General features: G+C 44.7%; 1 protein-coding gene across 1 annotated transcript in view; it reads left to right on the forward strand.

Moving 5' to 3' along the window:
* Window positions 1-863: 863 nt before the first annotated feature.
* The window catches only part of caska (calcium/calmodulin-dependent serine protein kinase a), a gene marked incomplete at its 5' end in the record, with an annotated part of 87996 nt that continues 65266 nt past the window's right edge, over window positions 864-23593 (forward strand). The window contains 6 exons of the mRNA XM_080498128.1: window positions 864-877; window positions 1016-1126; window positions 3739-3851; window positions 13316-13421; window positions 16317-16394; window positions 16484-16556. Coding sequence (XP_080354254.1) covers window positions 864-877; window positions 1016-1126; window positions 3739-3851; window positions 13316-13421; window positions 16317-16394; window positions 16484-16556 — 495 coding nt within the window. The remainder of the gene's footprint in view (window positions 878-1015; window positions 1127-3738; window positions 3852-13315; window positions 13422-16316; window positions 16395-16483; window positions 16557-23593) is intronic.

Below are 23593 nucleotides of genomic sequence, written 5' to 3' on the forward strand. Positions count from 1 at the left end.
TGTCAAACTGTCCTTTGGGCCAAAAGATGGCCGTCACATGAGGTTAACCATTTGAGAGTGACGTGGGGGCTTTGTCTGATCAGAACAATGTTTCTCCTGGACTTTGTCCTTTTATTTTGACGGTCACCGTAATAACAACCCAACTGTGTCGTCTCTCCACCAGACTGTCCGTGTACTACCATGTTGGTTTCATTACCAAAACAACCTACAGCGCCCACTAGTGCTCTACAGGAGATCTACATCTTTTTCAGGAGTTTATGCCGTTTTCCGTGTTAAATGGAAACTTGTCTGTTGTGTGAACGGGGCCACCAGTCAGACAGCGCTACCTGATGAATGGTCTCATCTGATTGGCCACATGGTGTCTAAACCTTCGTCACTATGAGTTATGGCAAATTCAAGACAAAAAAAACTGCACCGTCATTGATCGGCTCTGAGCGCCAAACTGTTCCTGACTGGAATCATGTTAAGTCCACTTGAATTCGTGTAATCGCCAAAATGAACTCCTGTTCGCTAATAACAACACAAACTGGCTTATGGAAACATAGATTTCTGTTGATCTTCTCTGTGTGTGTGTGTGTGTGTGTGTGTGTGTGTGTGTGTGTGTGTGTGTGTGTGTGTGTGTGTGTGTGTGTGTGTGTGTGTGTGTGTGTGTGTGTGTGTGTGTGTGTGTGTGTGTGTGTGTGTGTGTGTGTGTGTGTGTGTGTGTGTGTGTCTCCTGCGTTTTTTGGGCACGGTGCCGTCCTACCTCACCCTCCTGACGCTAAGCAGCTTTACCCTGATCGCCATCTGTTCGGTCGGTCTGTGTTTTTCCGCACAGAGACACTTCGTCGGCACCGTAGGTGTTCAGACCTTCGCCGGTCGCCATGGCGCCAGCTGAGTCCGCGTTCTCTTATTTTTTTGAGTAACAAACCCGGAGCTCGGGCTTCTCGGGCGAGGCTGTACTCTGCTTTGATCCACAGAGGGCTGCAGGTTGTGTTTAATTGTCGGGCTGCTGAGTCTCTCTTCCATTCAAAAGAAGCTGCGAGTCCCTGAGCTCCCAGACGACGGAGCGGACGATCAATGAACACTGCCGCTGTCAGTCACGTAACTTCACGGCCTCGGCAGACCGAGAGCAACATCTCTTAGTGTGAGTTAGGGTTATCTGGGAAAATAAACTGGGTTGGGTTAAGGGGACAAGGGTGAACTGGTGGTTAAAGAGGCGGACTTGGTTCCGGAATTTGCAGGTTAAAATCCCACAACGGAGAAGGTCACCAGTGTGGATCGCTTTGCAAGATGCTTAGCCCCGCCCCCTCAGCTCTCGGTACTGCCGCACTGTGGCTGCTGTTAATGAGTTGCCTCGTTTCCACTGCACAGAACATGACAACGCCGGTTTTTGTGCGTCCCCACAGCAAAAGTGGTGGATGGTACCGAAAGAACCGTACCCAGGGGTTTCTATTTTCTTGGCACCCTTCTGTTGGGTCCCATTTGTCTGATGTCCCAATATGTCTGATTTATTCCTATTTAAAAACTACAAATGTCACATAATGGTGTTTAAAAAATTTTTTTTTTTACTGATTTACAAAAGTCAAACTCGAAAAAGCAGATCAATCGTATTTAATTATTGTAATTGATACCCATGAAATTCTGTTGAAACGTCAGCAAATGAATGAATGTTCAGACTGATTGAAACGTCAAAGGGAGTGAGAACTATAGCCTGTCGTCTATAAAACATCTCAGAGATTAACTGGTGGCAGAAAAATCCACGGGATTAAAATTCATCATCTGTGACTTCGAATTACTGGACGAGGAGCTAAAGTGCGTTTTCCTCCCAGACCCGTCCGCCATATCACGTCTCGTACGCACACCGCCCGACCTTTCACCCGATGCATTCTGGGATGGACTCCCGGATTTAGCGGTTATAGAAAGTCGATGGACGGGATTAGGCCACCTGCATCTGGCAGCGCGTTCGCCTGCGGGGACTCTTCTTACACCAGATCCACTGCTTTATTTGTATCCACACCTCGCTTTCTGGTCCTAAGCCTCTCCACACACACATTCAGCCCCTTACACACAGACACACACACACACACATATCGACATGCATCGCTCCGCCTGTTACTGCAGCGTGGCGAGTGCCGACGCAAAACGGGAGCTTTTGTTTAGACGGAGTCTTCCTGCCGCCGTTGCGCCGTGACCCCCGACCCGCTGCCTTGTTAATTCTAACCCGCGGCCTTTTAGCGGGAGGCCTCTGTTTGTCCAGCCGGCTCCATGGGATGATGCTCTCGCTCTGCGGTGGGGGTGGGGGTGGGGGGGGATTCGGTTAGTGGACCTGCCAGACCTCTGCAACGAGAACGAGAGCAGTGCATCCTGGGAGTCTCAGCATTTGCCGATTCTCTGCAACGCATGGGCCTGAGTGCTGACAACACGAGTCAGCACGAGTTTCAATGTCATTTTGATGCAGTGAGCAAGTGTGGAATTTCCACTTCTACCGTTGGACGAATAGATGGCGTCGAATAACACAGGGTCATATTTTGCAAAATTGACTTTCTAATGGTTTTCCAACAGTAATAATCGTCCCCATACCTGGAATGACGCCCCAGAAGTGAAGAAAGTCCGTTCAAGTTTATAAAAAGTTCGTTATTCCAACCAGCCAATCAGAAATCAAACCCCATATAGTGTCATCGGGGGGTTTAGCCAATCCCAATCAAGGTAGGCTCCTCCCCCTTTGACTCCTCCCACAATCTGGCAGCTCTGCTCTGGCACATGGTGCCACGAGAGGAAGTACTTCCTTCTCTTCCAAAGATGGGCGTGTGTGGGCGGAGCCGGTCCAGCTCACACAGACACAGCAGATTCTGAATGTAGCTCCTATGATCCAATATTCAGATGGAGGAAAATCAAGGAAAAGTTGAATTTGGGGGAGTAAACTTTGAATACAGCCTTGTAGGACCAAAGAGATCCATGGGAAAGTGTTAAAATGTTGTATAATACGACCTCGTCATGAACAGTGTGGCGGCTTTGACGACCCCGATGGCTGAATGTCACGCTATCTGTGGGAGCATTTAAAGAGTTTTTCTTTTCACTGCCTCTTCTAGTTGCTCCTTTTGAATTATTGGTTTTTCACTGTAAAAGAGATTGAAATGACTGTATTGTCTTGTCTTGACATAGAATGTCTTTAAACTGTCATAACCTTTGCCAATAGAATTTGGCCGAGATGGTCATGTTTTCATCTATTGCTTGGTTTGTATGTATGTATTTTACCAAATTTTCACAAAATCCACTCACCCGAATTGCATGAAATTGTCAAGGATGATTTATCATCATTCAAAGACCAATCGAGTAGATTTTGGGACATTAACGGCTAGCCGTTTACGAATAAATCCCCCAAAACGGCAATTACATTTCCAGTAAAAAGTGGATGAGAGAGGCACCTCTTGGAGGAGATCAAAGTAGATCGGTGTCTGTTGCCATGGAGACGCTCCTTGTTTCAGTGTTTCACACAGTGATGTAGCTACCCGACAGGCGAGCTGGGAGCAGTATGAGCTAACTGCTATCATGCTAGTGAGACTCACTTGGTTCCACAAACAGATGTGGCGTTGGCGAAAGTCTGCGCTCTGCCGAGTTTCTTGATTTGTTTTCATTCTTTCTGGAGTTCTTGGAAAAGCAAAACAAACTCATAATGTAGTTCTTGTCCACGTTGTACGCGTCAGTTTTTGTTTTGCCACATTGTGACCTTTGCTTTCTGTTTCCTGTGTTGTTCAGGGGTCCCTTCAGCGTGGTGAGAAGATGCATCAACCGAGACACGGGGCAGCAGTTCGCTGTCAAGATCGTGGATGTGGCCCAGTTCACCTCCAGTCCTGGGCTCAGCACGGAAGGTCAGAGGTCACCGTCTCTGTCTGGGGGTTACTCCCAGGCTGGTTCCCGGTCCTCATCGTCAGACACTTTTAACCCTGCCCACTACAGACAGCGGGGCTATTTTTCCACCCGTTCAGTCAATCGCTTATTTGTGAGTTTGCAGTTTAATCGCAGTAAATTACTGCGCGACACAGAAAAATCCATTATTCGGTACAGATGTTTACTGCCCACCTTATTCCGCCTATATTTTGAGAAAAATGAGAGACGGATCCGATTTGCTACCACGGGGAGGATTTCATTTCTCATTTCCCTGCAGTGTGAACGAGGCCTTTGTGTCCAGCCTGGAAGTTTTCCTCACGTTTTCCTCATACGTACTGTCATGGTCCTTTTTTTTTTAAATATCTGTGGTTATTACATTTTTCACGAGCGCTCTCTTATTCAGGAGAAAAGAAGATTACAGGTTTTAACTAGGTGCTCGGATGCCGTGCAGACTGAAAATTGCAGGTGTTGCAGGAGGAAGTGCTCCCGATCGTCGTCTAGACCAAACATGCAGAAGGTCCTATCAGATACCCCCCCCCCCCCCAGAAGGCTTCGGGAGCAGGGGAGGGGGGGACGGCTGGGGCGGGCGAACAAAAGAGGAGGAGAGATTGAATTAGAGATACTTGGAAAGGTGGAGTCGGGAGGCGATAAGACGGAGGGAGGCGGAGGAGGGATGTGAGAAGCCTTTCTGCTGCGAGGCAGATTTACTCCAGCCCACATGCCGCTTCTATATATTTCCAAGGCAATAAACGGAGCGACAGTATTTCACGGCTTCGTTCACGTATCAGCTGGGCGGAGGAAGTGATTTGTGTTTCCCGTTAGAGGAGAACAATGAACAGTCTGATTGACCCCAGAGCTTATGTTGCTCTCTGTTTCCTAAAAGCTTCTAAAGGATTGCAATTTGAAGGTAATGCTGCTCTTGACAGCTGACTAACGTTGACAAGATTATCCAGGTACATCGATCGAGTTTCTCATCCGAAACTGAGAAACGCGGCGCGTTCAGGTGAACAGAAACGGATGTAAGAAGCGTGAAATCACATCGTTTTTTTTTCTGTTTTCGTTTCAGAAAAGTTGCGTTTACGCGGCGACATTTTGAAAGACAATGTATGTTTTCCCACGAGAGCGGCAGAAATACTGAAAACAACATGGTTAGCATGGCGGGAGCGTGTGTTGGTACTCTCGCTATCTTTGCTATTGCCGGCGACTAAACTACAGAACTACGTCTTAAGAGAATATGGACTCGGAGTCACGACATCACGGAGGAAACCTTGTTCCGATTGTCTCTACTGAGCATGTGCAGAAGAACAAATTTACTACCGCCGTTGTGTACATGCGCAGTCGCAGCATTTTGGAAAATGTGTGTTTTTCCCCCGTTTCCATGGAGATGGAGTCAGAGCGTTTTTGAAAAGCTCCAACTCAAGAGCCCCTTTTCTTTTTTTTTTTAAACGAAACGTCACGAAAATGTACAGGTTTTTTTTTTTTTGCTTAAAAATGTAAACAGGGCCTTAGAGTGACGCCCTCTCGTATATAAATAAATAAATAAATAGTGGATTGTAGATTGGACGTAGAACGGCAGAATAAAACGATAACATCCTTCAAAGTGTTTTCTGTCAAGCATTAATTGGCTTTATGACTCATAGAGTGAGTCATCGCCGTTGAAAATCACCCCTGCTGGGTCCAGAACTGCACGCGACATTCCCAGATCAGACTCGCTTTACCAGTGAATCCATTGACATTAAGAGAGCGTGTGAGCTGAGTGACCCTGCAAACACGCTGCGAGCTTACAAACAATGAACGTTTCCTGGATTGGCGTCACACAGTCGCCCTCTGCAGCTTCTTTGATATTCGTCCATCAGATGGAGATAATCCAACGTGTCAGGTAGTTTGCTTCAGCTGACAGGAACACGCGCTCGTATAGTGAACCCTCGAAAACAACCGGCGAGGAAATGAGACCGTTACAGTTACGTGTGGGAAATATCGGCGTGTTTTTTTTATTTCTGTGTTGGCGAATGGAGCAAAGCGGAAATAACCGACGTGAGTGATGTGATGGACTTCTGCACTGCTTTCCACCAGAAATACACATTCCCCAAACCGTTATGTGGTAAAATGCACAACTTAGCATCACTTAGTGTGTAATTATCATCTGCTAAAGCACCACTCAGCCTCATTTTCCGTGCAGCGTCGTTTGTCTTTGTTTTCTCCGGTACACAAACCGAACCGCCAATCGTAAACAAAGAAACGCCAATAAAACCAATGGAAACACTTAAACAGCACTGGAAATCAATAAAAGCTACGAAATAGAAATGTGTTTTAGTCCCTTTTGAAAAGAATTTCATTAAAACGTGCAGCTAAAATTAAAAAGTTCTTTCTGCAAACTTTCGATAGACAATTTTAATTCATTCATTCATTCGTAGCTTGTAATAATCTGTTACACATGGTTTCATGTTAGAACTCATTTATATCACAATTGCATGTTTTGTTTTATATTATGGCACAGTAATAATCCCCAGAAGGGAAATTCTGGATAATATATAACATAATTTAATTAATATATGTTTTCCTATTGTTCCTATTTATTTGATGGTGTCAAATGTACCCTGAACTTCACATTGTCAACGTGTCTTCATTGTTTCTGCTCGGATCTTTACTTCGCTGTTGTAATTTGACATAATCGATCAATAAAAACGACCGGCGGAGGCTTTTTAAAGACGGGTGTGCAGTGAAGTCAGGATGTCAGAGGAAATGGCTTCCCTTCTTCACAGCAACTTTTGTTTTGTACCAATTTGTCACCAAAACTTCTGGACGGTTCCAAATATGGCGGCGTCTCCGTGGTGACAGGTTAATTACTGCGCGTCCGTCTCACTTCTCCTCGCTCTCGCTTGCGTTCGTGAAGAGAGAAAGTTTAGACTGACTGCTGGAGAGCATCTCTTCTCACAGCGTGTTTTAAAAAAATGTAGCAGAGGGAGGCAGTAAGAGTCTGGAAGCAGTTGGGGAGTCGACTGACTGATCGCCGCTCAACATGGACACAGATGCAGGAACTTCAAGTCACGATTCAAGATTAGCGGATCTGCGTAGAGCCGATTTACTAGATCCTGAATTACGCACACTCAAGTCTTCTGCTGCAGGTGAACATAGAAAATACGAAGAACTGGATTTAAACAACAATCTTATTGATTGTTTGACATGGTGATGAAGAAATGAAGGTGTTGCACACGTTAGGCTCCAATGAAAGAAAAACGATCTGTTGGAATTAGAATCGTTTTGTTGTTTGTCAAGTTAGTTGGCGGTAATTAGTTACTGATTAATGATCGCGTCCCTGAAAAATTAATCCAGTCGGCTCCGTCTGTCAGAAGAAATTGTGTTTGGCTGTGCCAGCCGTCCCGGTTGGAGTATTTTGTTGAAGTTCTGCGGTGTGGTCCGCAAACTCTCGTGTGATTGGTCAGATTTTTCTTGTTTATTTCCGTAGAAGGTGTGTTTTGTATTTACGCCCTGCCGGGTGCTGCCACACACGTTCCGGATCGCCGTGACGCAAACTTTACCGAAACAGTTCAGATAAATGGATTTCTGAAAACACTTGAAGCGAGAAATGAGCTGTGCAGTGGAAAAGTTGCAGTAAGGGGGTGTGGCCTGTACTGTGGGGGCGTGGCCTGCACTGAGGGGGCGTGGTGGGAGTTCAACCTCTTCTTCTCAGAGTATCAACTCTCCCGCCGAACAGGAACCCTGCTGGTATCACAGCCTAACATCTCTTCTTGTTCTTACGGGACTCTGCAAGGGCCTTTTAGCCCTCGTTTCCATGACAACGGTGCTCAGAGCCACTGAAATTGCAACTTTGTGAAAAACTGCTCCCGAGGTGCAGTTCGAAAAAAAATTTGTTCCCCCTTGAAACGTCTTGACTCGTTTCTAAATCTTCTTTCAAGCAAGCCGAGTGAGTGGACGCGACGTAGTGCGCTATGCATTCTGGGTAGCGAAGCTAACCGAGTCGCGGACTGTCGAACGGGAAAGGTTTGTTGCTGAGAATCTCCTGATTGCAGATCTTCTTGTCAGTCAGTCTCACCGTCTCATCTCGATGTTCAGGAATACATCAGACTCTTCACTCAAGACAACCAGCTGCTCTCATTGTTGATTTGTTTTTATTTCCCCGCACTTCATCCCCCTCTTCCTCCTCTTCCTCCTCCTCCTCCTCCTCCTCCTCCTCCGGTAAAAATCAGAGCAGTCACACTGGAGTGGGCAGCTGTAACACTGCACCGCCGTAATCCAGCAGCCGCACACATGCACGCAACCAAACAGCGGGGGAAGTGGGTCAAACGCTTCGTGTCCTGGCAGCGGATCGCTCTGATACAAAGACTGGCTCATACACACACACACACACACACACACACACACACACACACACACACACACACACACACACACACACACACACACACACACACACACACACACACACACACCGGCCTCTTTCCCCTCCGCCTGTCCGGAGGTCTGGTCTGATGAATAGGTCAGCCCCTCCGAGTGGTTGAGGGAGAAAAGCGAGCCGGAGAATGAGCAAAATTCATCATGTGCCATCGCCGCCTCGCTCCCCGCCACCTCCTTTTCATCCCTCCATCCCCCCCCATCCCTTCATTCGCACCTTTTATCCTCTTTGTCCCCCCCCCCCCCCCACCCCACTCTTCTTCATTTCCTGTCGCCGTCCAGCTCTGCTTCTTCTGTTACGTCTCCGGGACATCGTGTCCTGGCGCCCTGCACAGTAACTTAACTCTGTGGTGTCCAGTGTGTGTGTGTGTAGGGGGGGGGTCATAATGTTTGACGGTGGGTGGTGGTGGACGGTGGTGGGGGTCACATATCACCATAAAAACTAATTTCACATGGAGCAAATTTCATTTCGAGTTCATTCAATCAACTTTAACAGTTTCAGTCGCGTCGTCATGTAAATGAAGACCTATAGACATATGTGAGTAGACACATAAACATATATGACAAGATGTAAACTGTAGAAAGTGCAGACGACCGCATTGTGGCTGCCATCTTATCTGCACCTCGGATGGCGTTGAAAAGGCGGCGGCGGCGGCGTTAACCTGAATATTTCCACTCACCGTGTTTCCGCTCGGCGGCGGCTTGTTCCCGATGGTTTCTGAGGCGTGACGGAATCATTGTCTGTCATCAGAAAGAAAACGACGTGTGAGTGAGCAGTGACATCAGAGTGTGATCAAATCTTTACAGGGACTCGTCCGGGTATTTTAAAAAAATGCCATCACTCCGGTGGTGTTTAAGAATATTTATAGACTTAATCTGTGGAATTAAAAATCTCCTGGAAACTGATGAAAAAAACAAACAAAAAAAAACACAATGTGTCAAGTGAAAATGCATCGATTTTTTTTCTTAATGTTCACAAAGTAAAACAACAACAACAAAACAACAAAAAAACCACATCCTGCAAGAAAGTGATTTTATCTGGAATGACGTAATCTATGATTGTTATTAACGTCGAAGCCATATTTGTTCTGAGACAATGAAAAGGTGGATGTTAATCTGGTTATTTACCATAAAAACAAGCATTACAGGAAGTTTTTGTGAGGTTTAACTTTGTCTTTCTGATCAGCCAGCACTGAAAACACTAATAAGGATGCGCTATAATCTGGATTTTAGAGGAGGAAGATGCTTTATAATCTGATGTTAGAGGAGGAATATGCTCTATAATCTGGATGTTAGAGGACGAAGATGCTTTATAATCTGATATTAGAGGAGGAAGATGCTCTATAATCTGGATGTTAGTGGAGGAAGATGCTCTATAATCCTAATGTTAGTGGAGGAAGATGCTCTATAATCTGGATGTTAGAGGACAAAGATGCTCTATAATCTGATTTTAGAGGAGGAAGATGCTCTATAATCTGGATGTTAGTGGAGGAAGATGCTCTATAATCTGGATGTTAGTGGAGGAAGATGCTCTATAATCTGGGTGTTAGAGGAAGAAGTTGTTCTATAATTTAGTAAATTGCATCTCTTTGTTAATATTCTGACAGTATCAATGATTTTCTGTCGGCCTTCACCACACACACACACACACATACACACACACACACACACACACACACACACGCTTGCTTCCACTTACGAACTTAAAATAAGTGAGCGTCTCTCCCCTGCAGCGCTTTCCCCTCCGCCGTGGTAATTTGCGTCTCATTTGAAGGGAGCGTCTCTTCTAATCTCCAAGCGAGGGTTTCGGTGACGGACGTGAGCGGCGAGCTCTCCGGATGACATTAACGGTGGCGGCCGGCGATGCCCCGAAGGTAGCCACTTATCCGGCTTTCGCAGCATTAGCATCGCGTTTGGGGGGCGAGCCGACGCCCGGCGCCTGTCCCGCGAGGATAAGCTTAATGTTAGCGCTCCGGGCTCGCGGCGGTCGGCTCGGAGCTTAATTAAATGTCACTGAACAAAACGCGAACTTCCCGCTGCCGCGTCACGACCACATCTCTGCACAGACGTCACCTTTTTTGTAAATTTGCTGTTCGCAGTGTCCATGAATCAACTCCTGCTTCCACTCGCTGGATTGGATAGCCCGGCGCTCCCGGCCACACGTTTTTTTTTTGGCGTAAATTGAGGTTGCGCTCACCTGGAGAGGCTAACCATAGGATGTATAGTCCCTTTTGTAGGGCCCGACCTTCAAACCCTCCGCGAGCGACCGGCGGGCAGGAATGAATGGATCAAAGCCGCGCGGCTTTGAATGGAAGGATGAAAGTGGGATTGTGGCGGGTTTGGCCACGTTCAGATGTTCTTATTAAAATCCTCCATTGTGCGTCAAATCCAATATGCCGCACCGGCAACAACGGGCAGCCGACTGCAAACATTACAGCACTTTTTAGCCGGCGGGGAGAATTTCTTGTGAAGGTGAAGAAAATGAGCCGGACTTGAGCAACAAGAGGACAGTTTCTGACCGCTTTTACCCTCGAAGTCTTGTACCACGTTGTTCTTTATTTTTTTATTCTGGCAGAATTTCTCTTCAGATTGATTGAGACAACCTAAATTTTTTGGGGGGGTAAAACAGTTGTGCAGCTATGTTGAGCTTTTGAGTTAATAATCGGTAACGTTTCAACTCTCCAGTTCAGACTCTCGCCTCCTTCGACCCCCTCATGTGCGACACCGATACTTGTGTCTCCTCCCGTGGCTCTTTTAAACCTTTCAGCCGCTTAAAACCAGCCCCCCCCCCCCCCGATAGTCAAAAGGTTTTTGATACTTTTATTTCTGCAAATGGATGTTTGATTAAAGGTCCAGCGAATCATTTTGAATCCCATCTGGAGGCATTGTAGTTGAAAATGTAAAATGCAAAAAAAAAAAAAAAAAAACATTTTTATTTCAAACGGACTCTTGTCTCAGTTGGTCCCAACATATCCTTGGACAAATTCCCTGAGCTGCTCCCAGTAGCGCCTTGCACGGCAGCCGTTAGCATTCAGACGTAGCTGTGTGTGTGTGTGTGTGTGTGTGAAAGTGACCAACCATGCAACCTAAGCTCTTTATTCTGAAATCCATTAATTCCAATTTCCATCAACATTTCAGCAACTAACCTTCATCCTTGAGCTCGAATCGATCATACACGTTTCGGTTCATCAAAGTAACCAACAGGAAGTCTTTGCGGATGTGGGGGATGGGGTGGGGGATGGGGTGGGGGAGGGGTGATAGAGTGATGGTGTGTTCAAGTCTCCTCCACCAGAACAATATAATCACGGAATGCGGGGGAAATCTTAAATATTGAATCACAGCTGCATAATGGATGATTGTTTCATTAGAAACCACGCAGAGCAACATTAGTACTCCAGTATTTATCAAGCTCATTAAATCGAGAATATCACATCCTGTTAAAGTTACTTAATTTTCTCACAGGATGAAAATTCTAAGTCCATTCGGATGAAACGACTAAAACCCGTAATAAAAACGTCGGCGAGTCTCTCTAACCAGCTGAAGGAAAACGGGTTCCACCTGGAAAGGTTCCTTTTACGCAAATAGGGACTCTAATAAACCGTTAAAAAACTTGAAAACCTGGAGGAAATAACGCAAAACTAAATGCCAACCGACCTGCAAAATATTCTTATTATCACGTGAGTTCATTGGTATGACTTCCACTGACCTAGTCAGTCGATATAAAAGTTTATTATCCGTGTTTTCTTCGTGTTAAAGTTTCACGATTCCAGATTTCTGGGTTGGATTGATGCTCAAATGTCTTATTTGGTCCGTGAGTTATTTTCCAGTCCCAGTTCACACCCACTTAAAGCTTTTTTTTCTTTTTTCTTTTGTCTTTTCATCACCTGCGAAACAATAAATAGTCTAGTTTCTGATTGGTGACGGCCGCGGGGGTTTCTCCATTACAGTTAAAGTGTTGGATGCTTCTTGGCCGGCAGCAGTGAGCAGATCAGAAAATAACAGGAGGAGCTCAAACAAACTGCTCTCGACCCACAAAAAGCAGAGCCGCCAATTTGTATTAGAGACGAGTCGCCTCCACCGGGCCTTCGCGATTCGCCCTGCATGTCTTATTTACAACGGTTACATCTGGATTATATAGAGACTTTGAAATGTTGCCGTGTTCGGTTAAACTTTGATTAAAACACGTTGTGAAGTTGTAGGTCAGCGCCAGTGGGTTGGACTAAGCTGAATGCGGGGCGGCCGTTTTTTTTTGTTGTGGGGGGGGGGGGGGGGGGGGCATTTGACTCAAGGTGAGGGCAGGAAAAGAAAAAGTAAACCTGTCGAGGAGACGCTATCGCTCATAAATGATACAACATCCATTGCTTTTGGCCGTAGCAGCCTGGAAGCTGCAGGACTTTTACACCGTGAAACACCGACAAGCAGGTTTTTATAGACAAAGGACACTAAACTCGTAGGTCCAGCTTGGAAGCAGTGAGACGCCTTCTTTTCATTTCACTTATCAATTCATTCCAGGAATATATATAAATGTGTGTGTGTGTGTGTGTGTGTGTGTGTGTGTGTGTGTGTGTGTGTGTGTGTGTGTGTGTGTGTGTGTGTGTGTGTGTGTGTGTGTGTGTGTGTGTGTGTGTGTGTGTGTGTGTGTGTGTGTATGTATATATATGTGTATGTGTGTATATATATATATATACACACACATGTATATATTTGTATATGTATGTATGTATATCTATATATGTGTATGTATGTATACACATGTATATATTTGTATATGTATATGTATGTATATCTATATATGTGTATGTGTATGTATATATGTGTGTGTGTGTGTGTGTATATATATACACACACACACACGTATATATGTATATGTATATATATGTATGTGTGTATGTGTATATATATGTGTGTGTGTGTGTATATGTGTGTGTGTGTATATATATGTATATATGTGTGTGTATATGTATATATATATATCTCCTTTCCAGAGGAACCACAGTTTATCCTGCTTGACGTGTTCCCCTGTGTTTCTCAGACCTGAAGCGGGAGGCCAGCATCTGCCACATGCTGAAGCACCCGCACATCGTGGAGCTGCTGGAGACCTACAGCTCGGATGGGATGCTCTACATGGTCTTCGAATTGTAAGTCCTCACGACGTCACCGGGATCCGGGGGGGTGGGAGGAGGGAGGAGGTGGGAGGAGGAAGGAGGACGCACAGGGAAAGTGAACCCTGCAGTTTTATATAATCACAGCGATATGAGCCAGTGTGCCGGTCTGGAGTCGGGGAGGAAGCGCGGCCCCTATACATACCAAGAGGACGAGATGAGATTAAGATTTTCACACTCGCTGCTTACTTCTCTGGCCTGCGCCTTCCGCCCGGCAGCTCCTCCGTGTCTCCGTCGCTTCCCCCTCTTCCGGAACTAATTCCTTTATCGTTTTAATGCCGTTATCGCCAAACAGGCTCGCCCATAGTTCTATCTCACGGCTCAGCGAGCAGCCGAGAGAAGAAAAAAAAAAAACTTTCAAGGAAAATGCCAACCAGCTCCACTTAAAGGGATTTTCATGGTTTTGGAGCTCCAGTTTAACAGACACACACACGCACACACACACACACACACACACACACACACACACACACACACACACACACACACACACACACACACACACACACACACACACACACACACACAGGTGGATCTGAGAGCTCGGCGGCCACCTGAGAGCAGATAACTGAGTGAACATGGTGGATGAGCGGATTCATCCAGCTGCTCAGGTCGCAGTTTAGAAGAAAACAGGAAACGCGAGACATTCAGTCAGTACAGACGCTTCACAACAACAAATAGCAGCCCTTGTGTATATAAATATATATATATATATCTTCACAAGAGAAGCACGAGGCTATCGCTAGGCTACCAGCCATAACTGGTTCATACTGTCTAACATTAAAATGCAGAAGATATTAAAGAAACGATATTATGCAAAGTTCACTTTCTAATTTTTTAGTGTGTCCTCTCTCTCTCTCTCTCTCTCTCTCTCTCTCTCTCTCTCTCTCTCTCTCTCTCTCTCTCTCTCTCTCTCTCTCTCTCTCTCTCTCCCTCTCCCTCTCTCTCTCTCTCTCTCTCCCTGGCTTGTTTCAGTTTATAAAAAGTGTGTTGCTCCAACCAGCCAATCAGAAATCAAACCCTATATAGTGCCATCGGGGGGGGGTTTAGCCAATCCCAATCAAGGTAGGCTCCTCCCCCACAATTAGGCAGCTCTGCTCTGGCACATGGCGCCACGAGAGGATGTGTGGGCGGAGCCAGTCCAGCTCACACAGACATGAAGTTGTCATGGTTTTTTTTTCATGCCAGTCTGTGCAGGAATTTTAAATGTAAACACTAATGCACATATGGGAATGTAGTTATATCAGCTAAAAGCACATCGCCTGGATCCTCCACCCTCCCCCCTCCCCCCCCCTCCTCCCCCAGATCTCACCCCGCCTCATCACAACGTGACAGCAGCGGGGTAATAAGGGCAGGAAATATGGACGTGCTGCAGTCCAACCCGGCGGCGGCGCCGCTTAATTGGCACAGAGGCATCGGTGAGAATAAAAGAGAAGCGTCGCAGTAATTGGAGGGAAGAGCGGGAAGAGAACAATTATGAAAGACGCCATCAACCGGGGCTAAAGCGCCGGGGTCACAATTAACGTGAGCGTTTGTGGCTCGTCACTCAAGGTGGTGTGTGTGTGTGTGTGTGTGTGTGTGTGTGTGTGTGTGTGTGTGTGTGTGTGTGTGTGTGTGTGTGTGTGTGTGTGTGTGTGTGTGTGTGTGTGTGTGTGTGTGTGTGTGTGTGTGTGTGTTTAAATGCTGTGCAAGTAAACAGCTAGCTAAGCAGGCCTGCGCTCTAATAGGCACGGCTGAAAAGTCCGTCCACTGAGGCTTATTGATCGCCGAGCTGCAGCTGCACCGAGGCGCCGAGTCACCCGAGGACGGCGCCCGCCGTCGTTAGGACCGGAGCGTCACTGGAAACGACTCCGGAGGGATCTGAGGGCTCACGAAGCGTCGGTTAATAACGCCAAGCGGCAGGATTCTCCTCCGTCTCTCTCTCTCTCTCTCGAACTGAGACACGCGAGGTTATTAAATCCATTTAGTGTGCGACTTTTAAACGTGGATCACGTTTGAGGTCCGTTTACGCGGCAACGGCGTCGAGTGAAGACGGGGAAAACTCGCATTGCCTCTGTTTAGATGACAACACTGAAAAGGCAACTTTATGAAACACTGCTGAAGCGTTTTCAAAAATTGCATTCACTTTGTTTCCATGGCGACGGTGTCAGAGCTATTTTTTTTTTTTCAAAAAGTTGCCTTCTCAGTGGCTCGGCTCATTATCTTCCTTCGAAAGAGGAAATGCAACTTTTTGAGAATGCTCTGACTCCGTCTCCATGGAAACGGGGGGGAAAAGCACATTTTTGAAAAATGCTCCATCTCTATGGAAATGGAGTCAAATGTTGGGCTTTTCTATTTTCTCTATAAAAGCACATTGGAATGACTGTAATTTATTTAAAAATACAAACAAAACAAAAGCTGACCTAGACAAACAAAAGAAAGAAAAAAAAGGAAATGGGGTCAAATGCAAATTTTTGCATTAAATGGCGAAAATGCAAATTTTTTTTAAAAACGCTCTGGCTCTGTCTCCATGAAAACGGAGGAAAGAGCTACTTTTTGAAAACGCTCCGACTCTGTCTCCTTGGAAACGGGGGGGGGGGGGGGGCAAGACACAACTTTTTGAGAACAGCCCCTCTCCGTATAAAGGGGGAAATTGCAATTTTTTTTTTTTGAAAACACTCCCAACTCGATCCGGGGAAAACTTTTAGAAAGCGTTCCGACTGAATACGAGAAAACATGCAAGGATGCCTAACTTTTTCAATTATTTTTTCCGCGTTACACACAGAATTGTCGGCATCGGAGTGTAATCTGATTAACGTTTTTCTTTTCCTCCATCACTCGCTGTGTCTCCTCCTCCTCCTCCTCCTCCTCCTCCTCCTCGGTGGTTGTCAGTATGGACGGAGCGGACCTTTGCTTCGAGATCGTGAAGAGGGCGGACGCCGGCTTCGTCTACAGCGAGGCGGTGGCCAGGTGAGCTCCGTGGACTCCACCTCCTTCACTCCTGCTTGTTTCGCTCCGTCAGTCCAGCTTTCAAACGATCTTCTCCTTTTGTTTCCAAGCCACTACATGAGGCAGATCCTGGAGGCGCTGCGCTACTGCCACGACAACAACGTCATCCACCGCGACGTCAAGGTACGGCCCACAGACCCAGGGTTTACCTGGTGACAGTTGAATATGCAGTGGAACGCTTCCTCCGTAGAGCGTGACATTTGTGGGTGTTTTGAAACGGCAAAAGTAATGTTGCACAAATAAGTGTGTGAGAGATTTGAAAGTATTTCACACCATCACTTAAGATTGAGATTCTTAACGGATTACTTTAATGCATTTCTCTCATTTCTTTGTCAAGCACTGTTAATTACCTGGTGTCTGAACGGTGCTCTAAAATGGTATATATACATATAAACATATATATATCATTGTGTTTTTTTCCAACTTGTGAATTTTCACAAATATGATGATGTTTAATGGGTTCATAACTTTCATGTACTTGCGGTGCAGAATCTTGACTCAATATCCGATTCTGGTCTTGGTATTGAAAAATGGGATTTCTTTTTTTTGTGGTTCAATAATGACTATATATAATGACTGTAAAGAGCGGAAAACCCAAAACAGCTGCTAGCATTTTCTTCCAAGTACTGCCCAGGCTTTCTTTCCTGTATTTTTTTTTTCAGCCTTCAGGTAACTCTTTTATTAAGATCAATCTGCAATACACGTCTTGTTTTTTTTTAATTGAAGGTAGTGCGGATAAACAATACAAAACAGTAAACAATTCCAAAGATGTGTGAAAATGAACAATACATTCTATATACAAAAGTAATACAAACAAGTGCTACCTCAAATACTATTTACATAATGTGTGCATGCGTGCGTGCGTGTGTGTGTGTGCGTGCGTGCCTGCTTGTATATGAAATACTAAGTGTGACTTGGTTATGTTTATGGAGGAAACATAAGAAAGGAGCAAAAATGTGATTTCTTGATCTTGACTCGGTTTTATAAATATTTTTGGTCTAAATAGTCAATCTGTTAAATTTTTTTGTTTGTTTGTTTGTTTTAGCTAATCTCAAGAATTAATAACCAAATATGTCGACATGCATTATTGTGCGCGTTGCAATTTAGAATATGTAACAATCACAATATATTCTTCAGCTACAGCAGAGTGGGATAAAATACTCGATTTGTTGTACTCGAGTATGAATACTTGGAAACTATACTTGACGTCATGGAGGTTGGCGGCGTGTTTCTGTCTCTTCTCTGGTCCATCAGCTGATAGGAGACCGTCATCGGCGTTCCCCGATGTTCTCCTGTGTAGAACCGGTCCGAGGCGGCGGCTGCACCTCCGTCCCTCCGTTCGCTATTGTGCGTCTGAAAAACATCGACCTTTTCTGAAAAGCCGCAGAGGGCAGAGAACGCTCTGCTTTGTGTGATTGGACTCACCGCTCTGATTGAAGGACTCCCGATGTGTGGAGGGGATGATGAAGGGGGCGGGGGGGGTGGCGGGGGGGGGGCAGCTCGGCCTTCATCAGATCTGAGAGCAGCTCGGTGAATTTAAACCTGTGAAAGTGATTATTTTTATGAAGTACAAATGAACGGGTTGGTGAAAACTGACTGTCATTAGTTGGTGGAATTGGACTTTTATTACTTTCGCCGACAAAAGTTGGTCAAAGGTCGTGTTTTTCATCGGCGTGGTTTTATGTTTAAAATGTACCAACTTTTTATTCACCTGAATTGCGTGGATTACTCAGGGATGGTTTGAACCACAAAGCTGCAGAAATCAAGGTTAAAAAAAATGACTTGAAAACAACAAAATCAACAAGTTTTCTCTGTAAGAAGAGAAATACAAAAACACAGCTCGGTTGTGTCTGGTAAAATTAGGTCAAAGAAAACGGTTATGAAGTAGTGAACCAAACTTGAAGAAGACATAACCGTCATGTGTTTGTAGATTAATCGCAGAACTCTATTAATCTCGTCTTTGCGTTTAGAAAGAACCGCGCCGATGATCTTGAACAGGTTGCGAGTCGTTCCTGGTTCCGTGAGTTTATCTGCCGTTCGTCGTCAAATTGTCGCCGTGACATTTTGCTCGGGTTCGTGTCTGCATGTATTATCGCTCCTCGGCAGAGCTTCTGTCTCCGGGCTTATCAGATGTTCCTGTGAGACTCGTCCTCACCGGGGGGGGGGGGGACACACGCCGGCTTCAGCGTACTCAGATCGGCCCCTCGTTGAAAATGGATCACACGTCCCATAAATCACCGCGTCGTCTGCGTGTTCGTCTTCCTTCGCCAGACTTCACGTCTATTCCTGTGGATGTTTGTCTCCGGGCCTCGAGTTTCCCCCGCCTCGCTGCGTGACGGTGAGCGTCTCTTCTGTTGCGCCTCGCTGCTTTGAAGGTTAAAGCCGTGGAATCTCGCGCAGCGACGCGTTGAGCCGTTTGAGGAATCTAAAAAAAACAAAACAACAAAAAACAAAATCGTTTGACGCAGACATGAATGGCGGCAGCGTGGCGCTCGGCGCAGGCCCGAGCCTCGGCTTTACAACAATAGCTCTTGTTTTTTTCTCCAGGTGTACCAGGGCGGCGGGATCTCCTGTCACAGGAAGCAAAAAGCAGCTCCGTGAATATTAAAGCACGTCTTCCTCGGAACACGGCGTTTCTGCCGGAACTAAAAAAACTTTTTGCTCAAAACATCACACGTGTCTTCCAGTGGAAGTTTGAGTTTTAAATATTGTTGTCAAAATGGACACGCTAATGCAGATGAATCCATCAACTGGTGACATTTTTACAATTCCGATTCCATTTTCCAATTCTGCTTAACGACTCCGTTCTTTATCGAGCGGATTGAAAGCGTGACATTTGTTCAAAGTTATCGCTTGCTGTGCGTGCGGATGTTTCTGCTTATTGGTTTTTAATTCGTCCCTTTGATGAAGTATCCAATTTGCAAGTATTGCAAGTTGCCCCGTTGTCGTCATTTTCTTGTGACCAGACGTTTTCGCCGCTTGGGCACCAAGTTTCCTTCGAGCTGCACTGGTGATTGACGTCTCGCACTGGGATCCATAAGGAAAATGGCAAACGATTCCCAGGAATTGAACCATAATAAGGAGCGTTTTTTTTTTATTCCCATCCCTAATCATGATTAGTCCGATTAGAAAAAATATTTATTTATTTATTTATTTATTTTATTTTGTTCTTTTTTAATTTTAATTTTAAGTATTTATTAAAATTTTTAATTTTTTAATTTAAATTTACATTTTCATTCTTTATTTTTATTTTTATTTTAATTAAAAAAATTTTTATTTAAATTTGCATTTTAATTCTTTATTTTTATTTTTAACTTTTTAATTTGAATTTAAATTTTAATTCTTTATTTTTATTTTAATTAAAAAAAAGAAATTTTAAATTTTTGTTTATTCAATTCAAACAGAAGTACCTTGTTAAGATTAGAATTCTCTTTTTCAAGAGTGTCCTGGCCAAGACGGGCAGCAGAACAGACACATAAAACATATAAGACAAATATGTCAAGACATCATCCATCCATCCATCCATCCATCCATCCATCCATCCATCCATCCATCCATCCATCCATCCTCTCCAGCCTACTGTGGGCGAGGGCAGGATAAACCCTGGACAGGTCGCCAGTCTGTCACAGGACAAACACATATTGACGACACAGTCACACACACTCACATTCACACCTGCCGGCCATTTTAACGTGGTCAATTAACCTCACATGCAGGTTTTTGGACTGTGGGAGGAAACCGGAGGAAACCCGGAGCGCCTCAATACATTACATTAATATATAGACATAAATATATAGAGATATTCAAATTTGCATACATCTTTTATTTATTTGCATTCATCTGTATTTTTGCCTGTGTCGACGTGTTTGAGATGAATTAATCAAGTAAACGACAGGAAAGGTGCAGCACCGAGTGCAGCAGTGAAAGCAGAAGAAGCAGACGCCTCTAGAAAGTCGGTGTGGAGGCTGAACAGAGAGACACAGCTCCCTCTGCTGAGGCCTGACGGCTCCGACTGGTCATGGCGAGCACAAGGGTGTCGATCAGCTCAACCTTCACCGGAAGTGTCATGTTAGAGCTTCTGTTTATAGTGTGTGTGTATATCAGGGAGGGCTTAATTTGACCGTGTGAGATAAAGATTCTTGTAGTTAACACTTTCGCTTCCTGTCAACTTGAAGTTCTGGTTTGACCTGATGAACTGAGCCGTTTCTCCACCGCTGCACCTTTTTTCTTGAGAAATCTACAGCCGTGACGTAAATAGATGCCGTCGTTATCAATGTAGAAGCTGCTGCTTCCTGTTTACATGTTGTGTGCGAAGGTGAAGAAAAGAAATCTCTTTACGTATTTACTGCCTCTTTTGATATATTTACTCGGAAACTACATGGAAAAGGATGATTGATACCATCTGACACGAACCAAATGTCAACAAGTAAACAAAAGTTGTTCATCCACACAGCTTCCAGACAACATACCATTAGTGTGTGTATCATTTTGTATGTGTGTGTCATGTAATTGTATATAGATAACTGTGCACATGATAGAAATACATCAGTTTTTGTGTTTTGGTGAAAGTGAAAATCAGCCCCGTCGTCCATATGTGCCATTGAACGAGAGAAGATCGATTTCCCCATTCAGCGCTGGAATGTCAGCTGTTATTGCCAGGCAGAATGTCCCGGTCCTCCCCGGACCTCTTTGTAAAACACACCCAGGACTATTAGCCGTGTCATTAGTGCTGTTGTGTCGTGATGGGTGGCGCTAACGGCGTCTTTAATGGCCTCCAATGGGCTTTGAGGTGTCGAGCGTGAAATCCCTCCGCTGGGCTCCGGAGCGAAGACGAGCTGCTGAAGTTAAAATGTGATTTTAGTTGTACAGGTTTGATGGGAGGGATTGTTGCTGGAGGTTTTTTTTTTATTTTCCTAATGTAAACAGAGATGGTTTTGACTCTTATGTTGGATATTATGAAATCGCATGATCCTTCCTGTAAAACCACTAAATTCCCGGAGGACATATCTGCAGGCGTTAAACCTTCTGTTACGGTCATGTGAGGCGTGAAGTCTTATATTTTGATCACCATCTTGACATAAATGTTTGTTTTATTTTATTTTCTCTCTGCATTTTATATCCAGTTCTTTTGTTGTTATAATGCAGTTTTGTTGGTTTGTTTGGTTGGTTGGTTGCTTCAACGGCTGATAATTGGTCAGTCGCTCCGTCACGTCAGTCGATAGAAACGGCTTCAGGCTCGCGCCGTAACTCATTTCATATTCGACCAAACGCAGGATCCACCTTCAACGTGCTACGTCACTTTATCTACGTCACTAATTGACCACTTGTTAGGACTGAACCTGCACTGCCAACACTGGTATTATTTTTTACTATAGTATGTTTATTGTACTTTATTCTACACTTTGCCCCCCCATCATAGTTTATTTTCCTTGTATTTCATCTTACTGTATATTTTGCTCCCCTTAGGACTTATTATACTTTATTATAGTCTGTGATTTTTTTCTTATTTTTTAGTCCTTTTTTTAATCTACTTATTATTACTCTTACTGTAAATATTTTTGGTCCTTAGGGTTCTTGATAGTCATTGTATATAAGATACCTCTATTCTTGCTTAACTGTTTGCACATTTCTTGTCTTTCCTACTCATGAGTCCTTAAGAGCTGAATGTAACAAGTACATTTCTCCTTTGTGAGATCAATAAAGGCTTATCTTATCTTATCTTATCTTATCTTATCTTATCTACATCACCACAAGAGTTAAGCGTCTGATTGGAAATCAACCATCGATAAACCATCACTAATTAAAATCTATATTTTTCACAATGGAAAAAAACCCGTCACAACTGATACTGTTGTTCTTCAGCTTTTCATTTGCGAGATCTCTACTTCTGTTCTTTGTCGCGTCTCACGAAGTGAAACGAGGCGGCAGTTTCCGCGGTTTTGTCACACCAGTGGTATTATTGTGTGGACGCGGTTCCCCTCGCAGCTCTTCTCTCTCTTTACTTTACAACGTCTGAGCCTCGTCGGTCAAAGCAGGTGAGAAATACGTGCCTCTCCTCTGCAGCTGCATGTGCTGCAGTTCTGAAGGAGCTGAGAAAATGTGCCTGAGTGGTTTTCACGCTGCAGACGACTCGAGATGCAGGCAGGCGACGCCCTGGATGGGCCACCAGTCCATCACACGCCAGAGCCATTAAGGGGAGTTTAGAGTCACTAATTAGGCTCTATTATTAGGCTTAAAGAGTTCTGGGTGACACTAATGTACTGAAGTGTTTGGCCTTTTCCCCCTCATTCGCCTTCTCCAGATATATTTGAACACAAATTCGACAGCGGGACTTCTGCTCCTCTTCCTGCTCACCACGTTGGCGGTGACTAGCAGTTGTGCACATGCTCAGTAGAGGCAATCAGAATGACGTTTCCTCCATGGTGTTTTTTGTTTTTGTTTTATTTTTATTTGTTTATTTTAGGGACAGTGCATATTAATGAACATCTGTAAAACAGTGTAAATATGCCAGATTATAGCAAAAATGCTCATTTCCATCTGTTGTCCCAAAATACAGGAAACATAAAATAAAAAAATACATTTACAATAAATTAAATACATTTACAAACATTGCATACTGTATATTAAAGCAGACAGTTAATAGTGTTTTATTCATTTAATTTAATTTAAGGGGCAGTTTAAAGTGTCATGCCTCCCACTCCATATTCTCCAGGGACTTAGTACTTTTATTTTGACAGTCACCATAATAACAATCCCACTTGGTCGTCTGTCCACTGGAATGTCCGCGTTCTCCCGTTGTTCATGTTTAATGTGTGTGGTTTCTTTACAAAAAAAACAACCAACAGCACCAACTTGTGGCCAGGCATGCTAACCGCATCATTTTACAGTGTTTCTGGTGTTTCCATGGAAACGGGCATCGTTTCCAGAACGTTGCCATGTAAACATGAAACAAAACGATGTCGTGTAAATCCCTTATTTATTATTGGTAAACACTTCTCAGACGTCTTGCACACAGTGAATGAAGCGAACGCCGCGGTTTGAGCGACAACTGTGAGACCGCCGTGACTCGCGGCTGCAATTATTCAGCCGGCGCCGCTTCAATTAAGCGTCCGCAGGTTTCCGTTAATTGGGGTAAGCAAGTGTGACCTCGTTCATTTTCC

The sequence above is a fragment of the Blennius ocellaris genome, assembly GCF_963422515.1.
Source record: "Blennius ocellaris genome assembly, chromosome: 6".
Lineage (NCBI taxonomy): Eukaryota > Metazoa > Chordata > Actinopteri > Blenniiformes > Blenniidae > Blennius > Blennius ocellaris.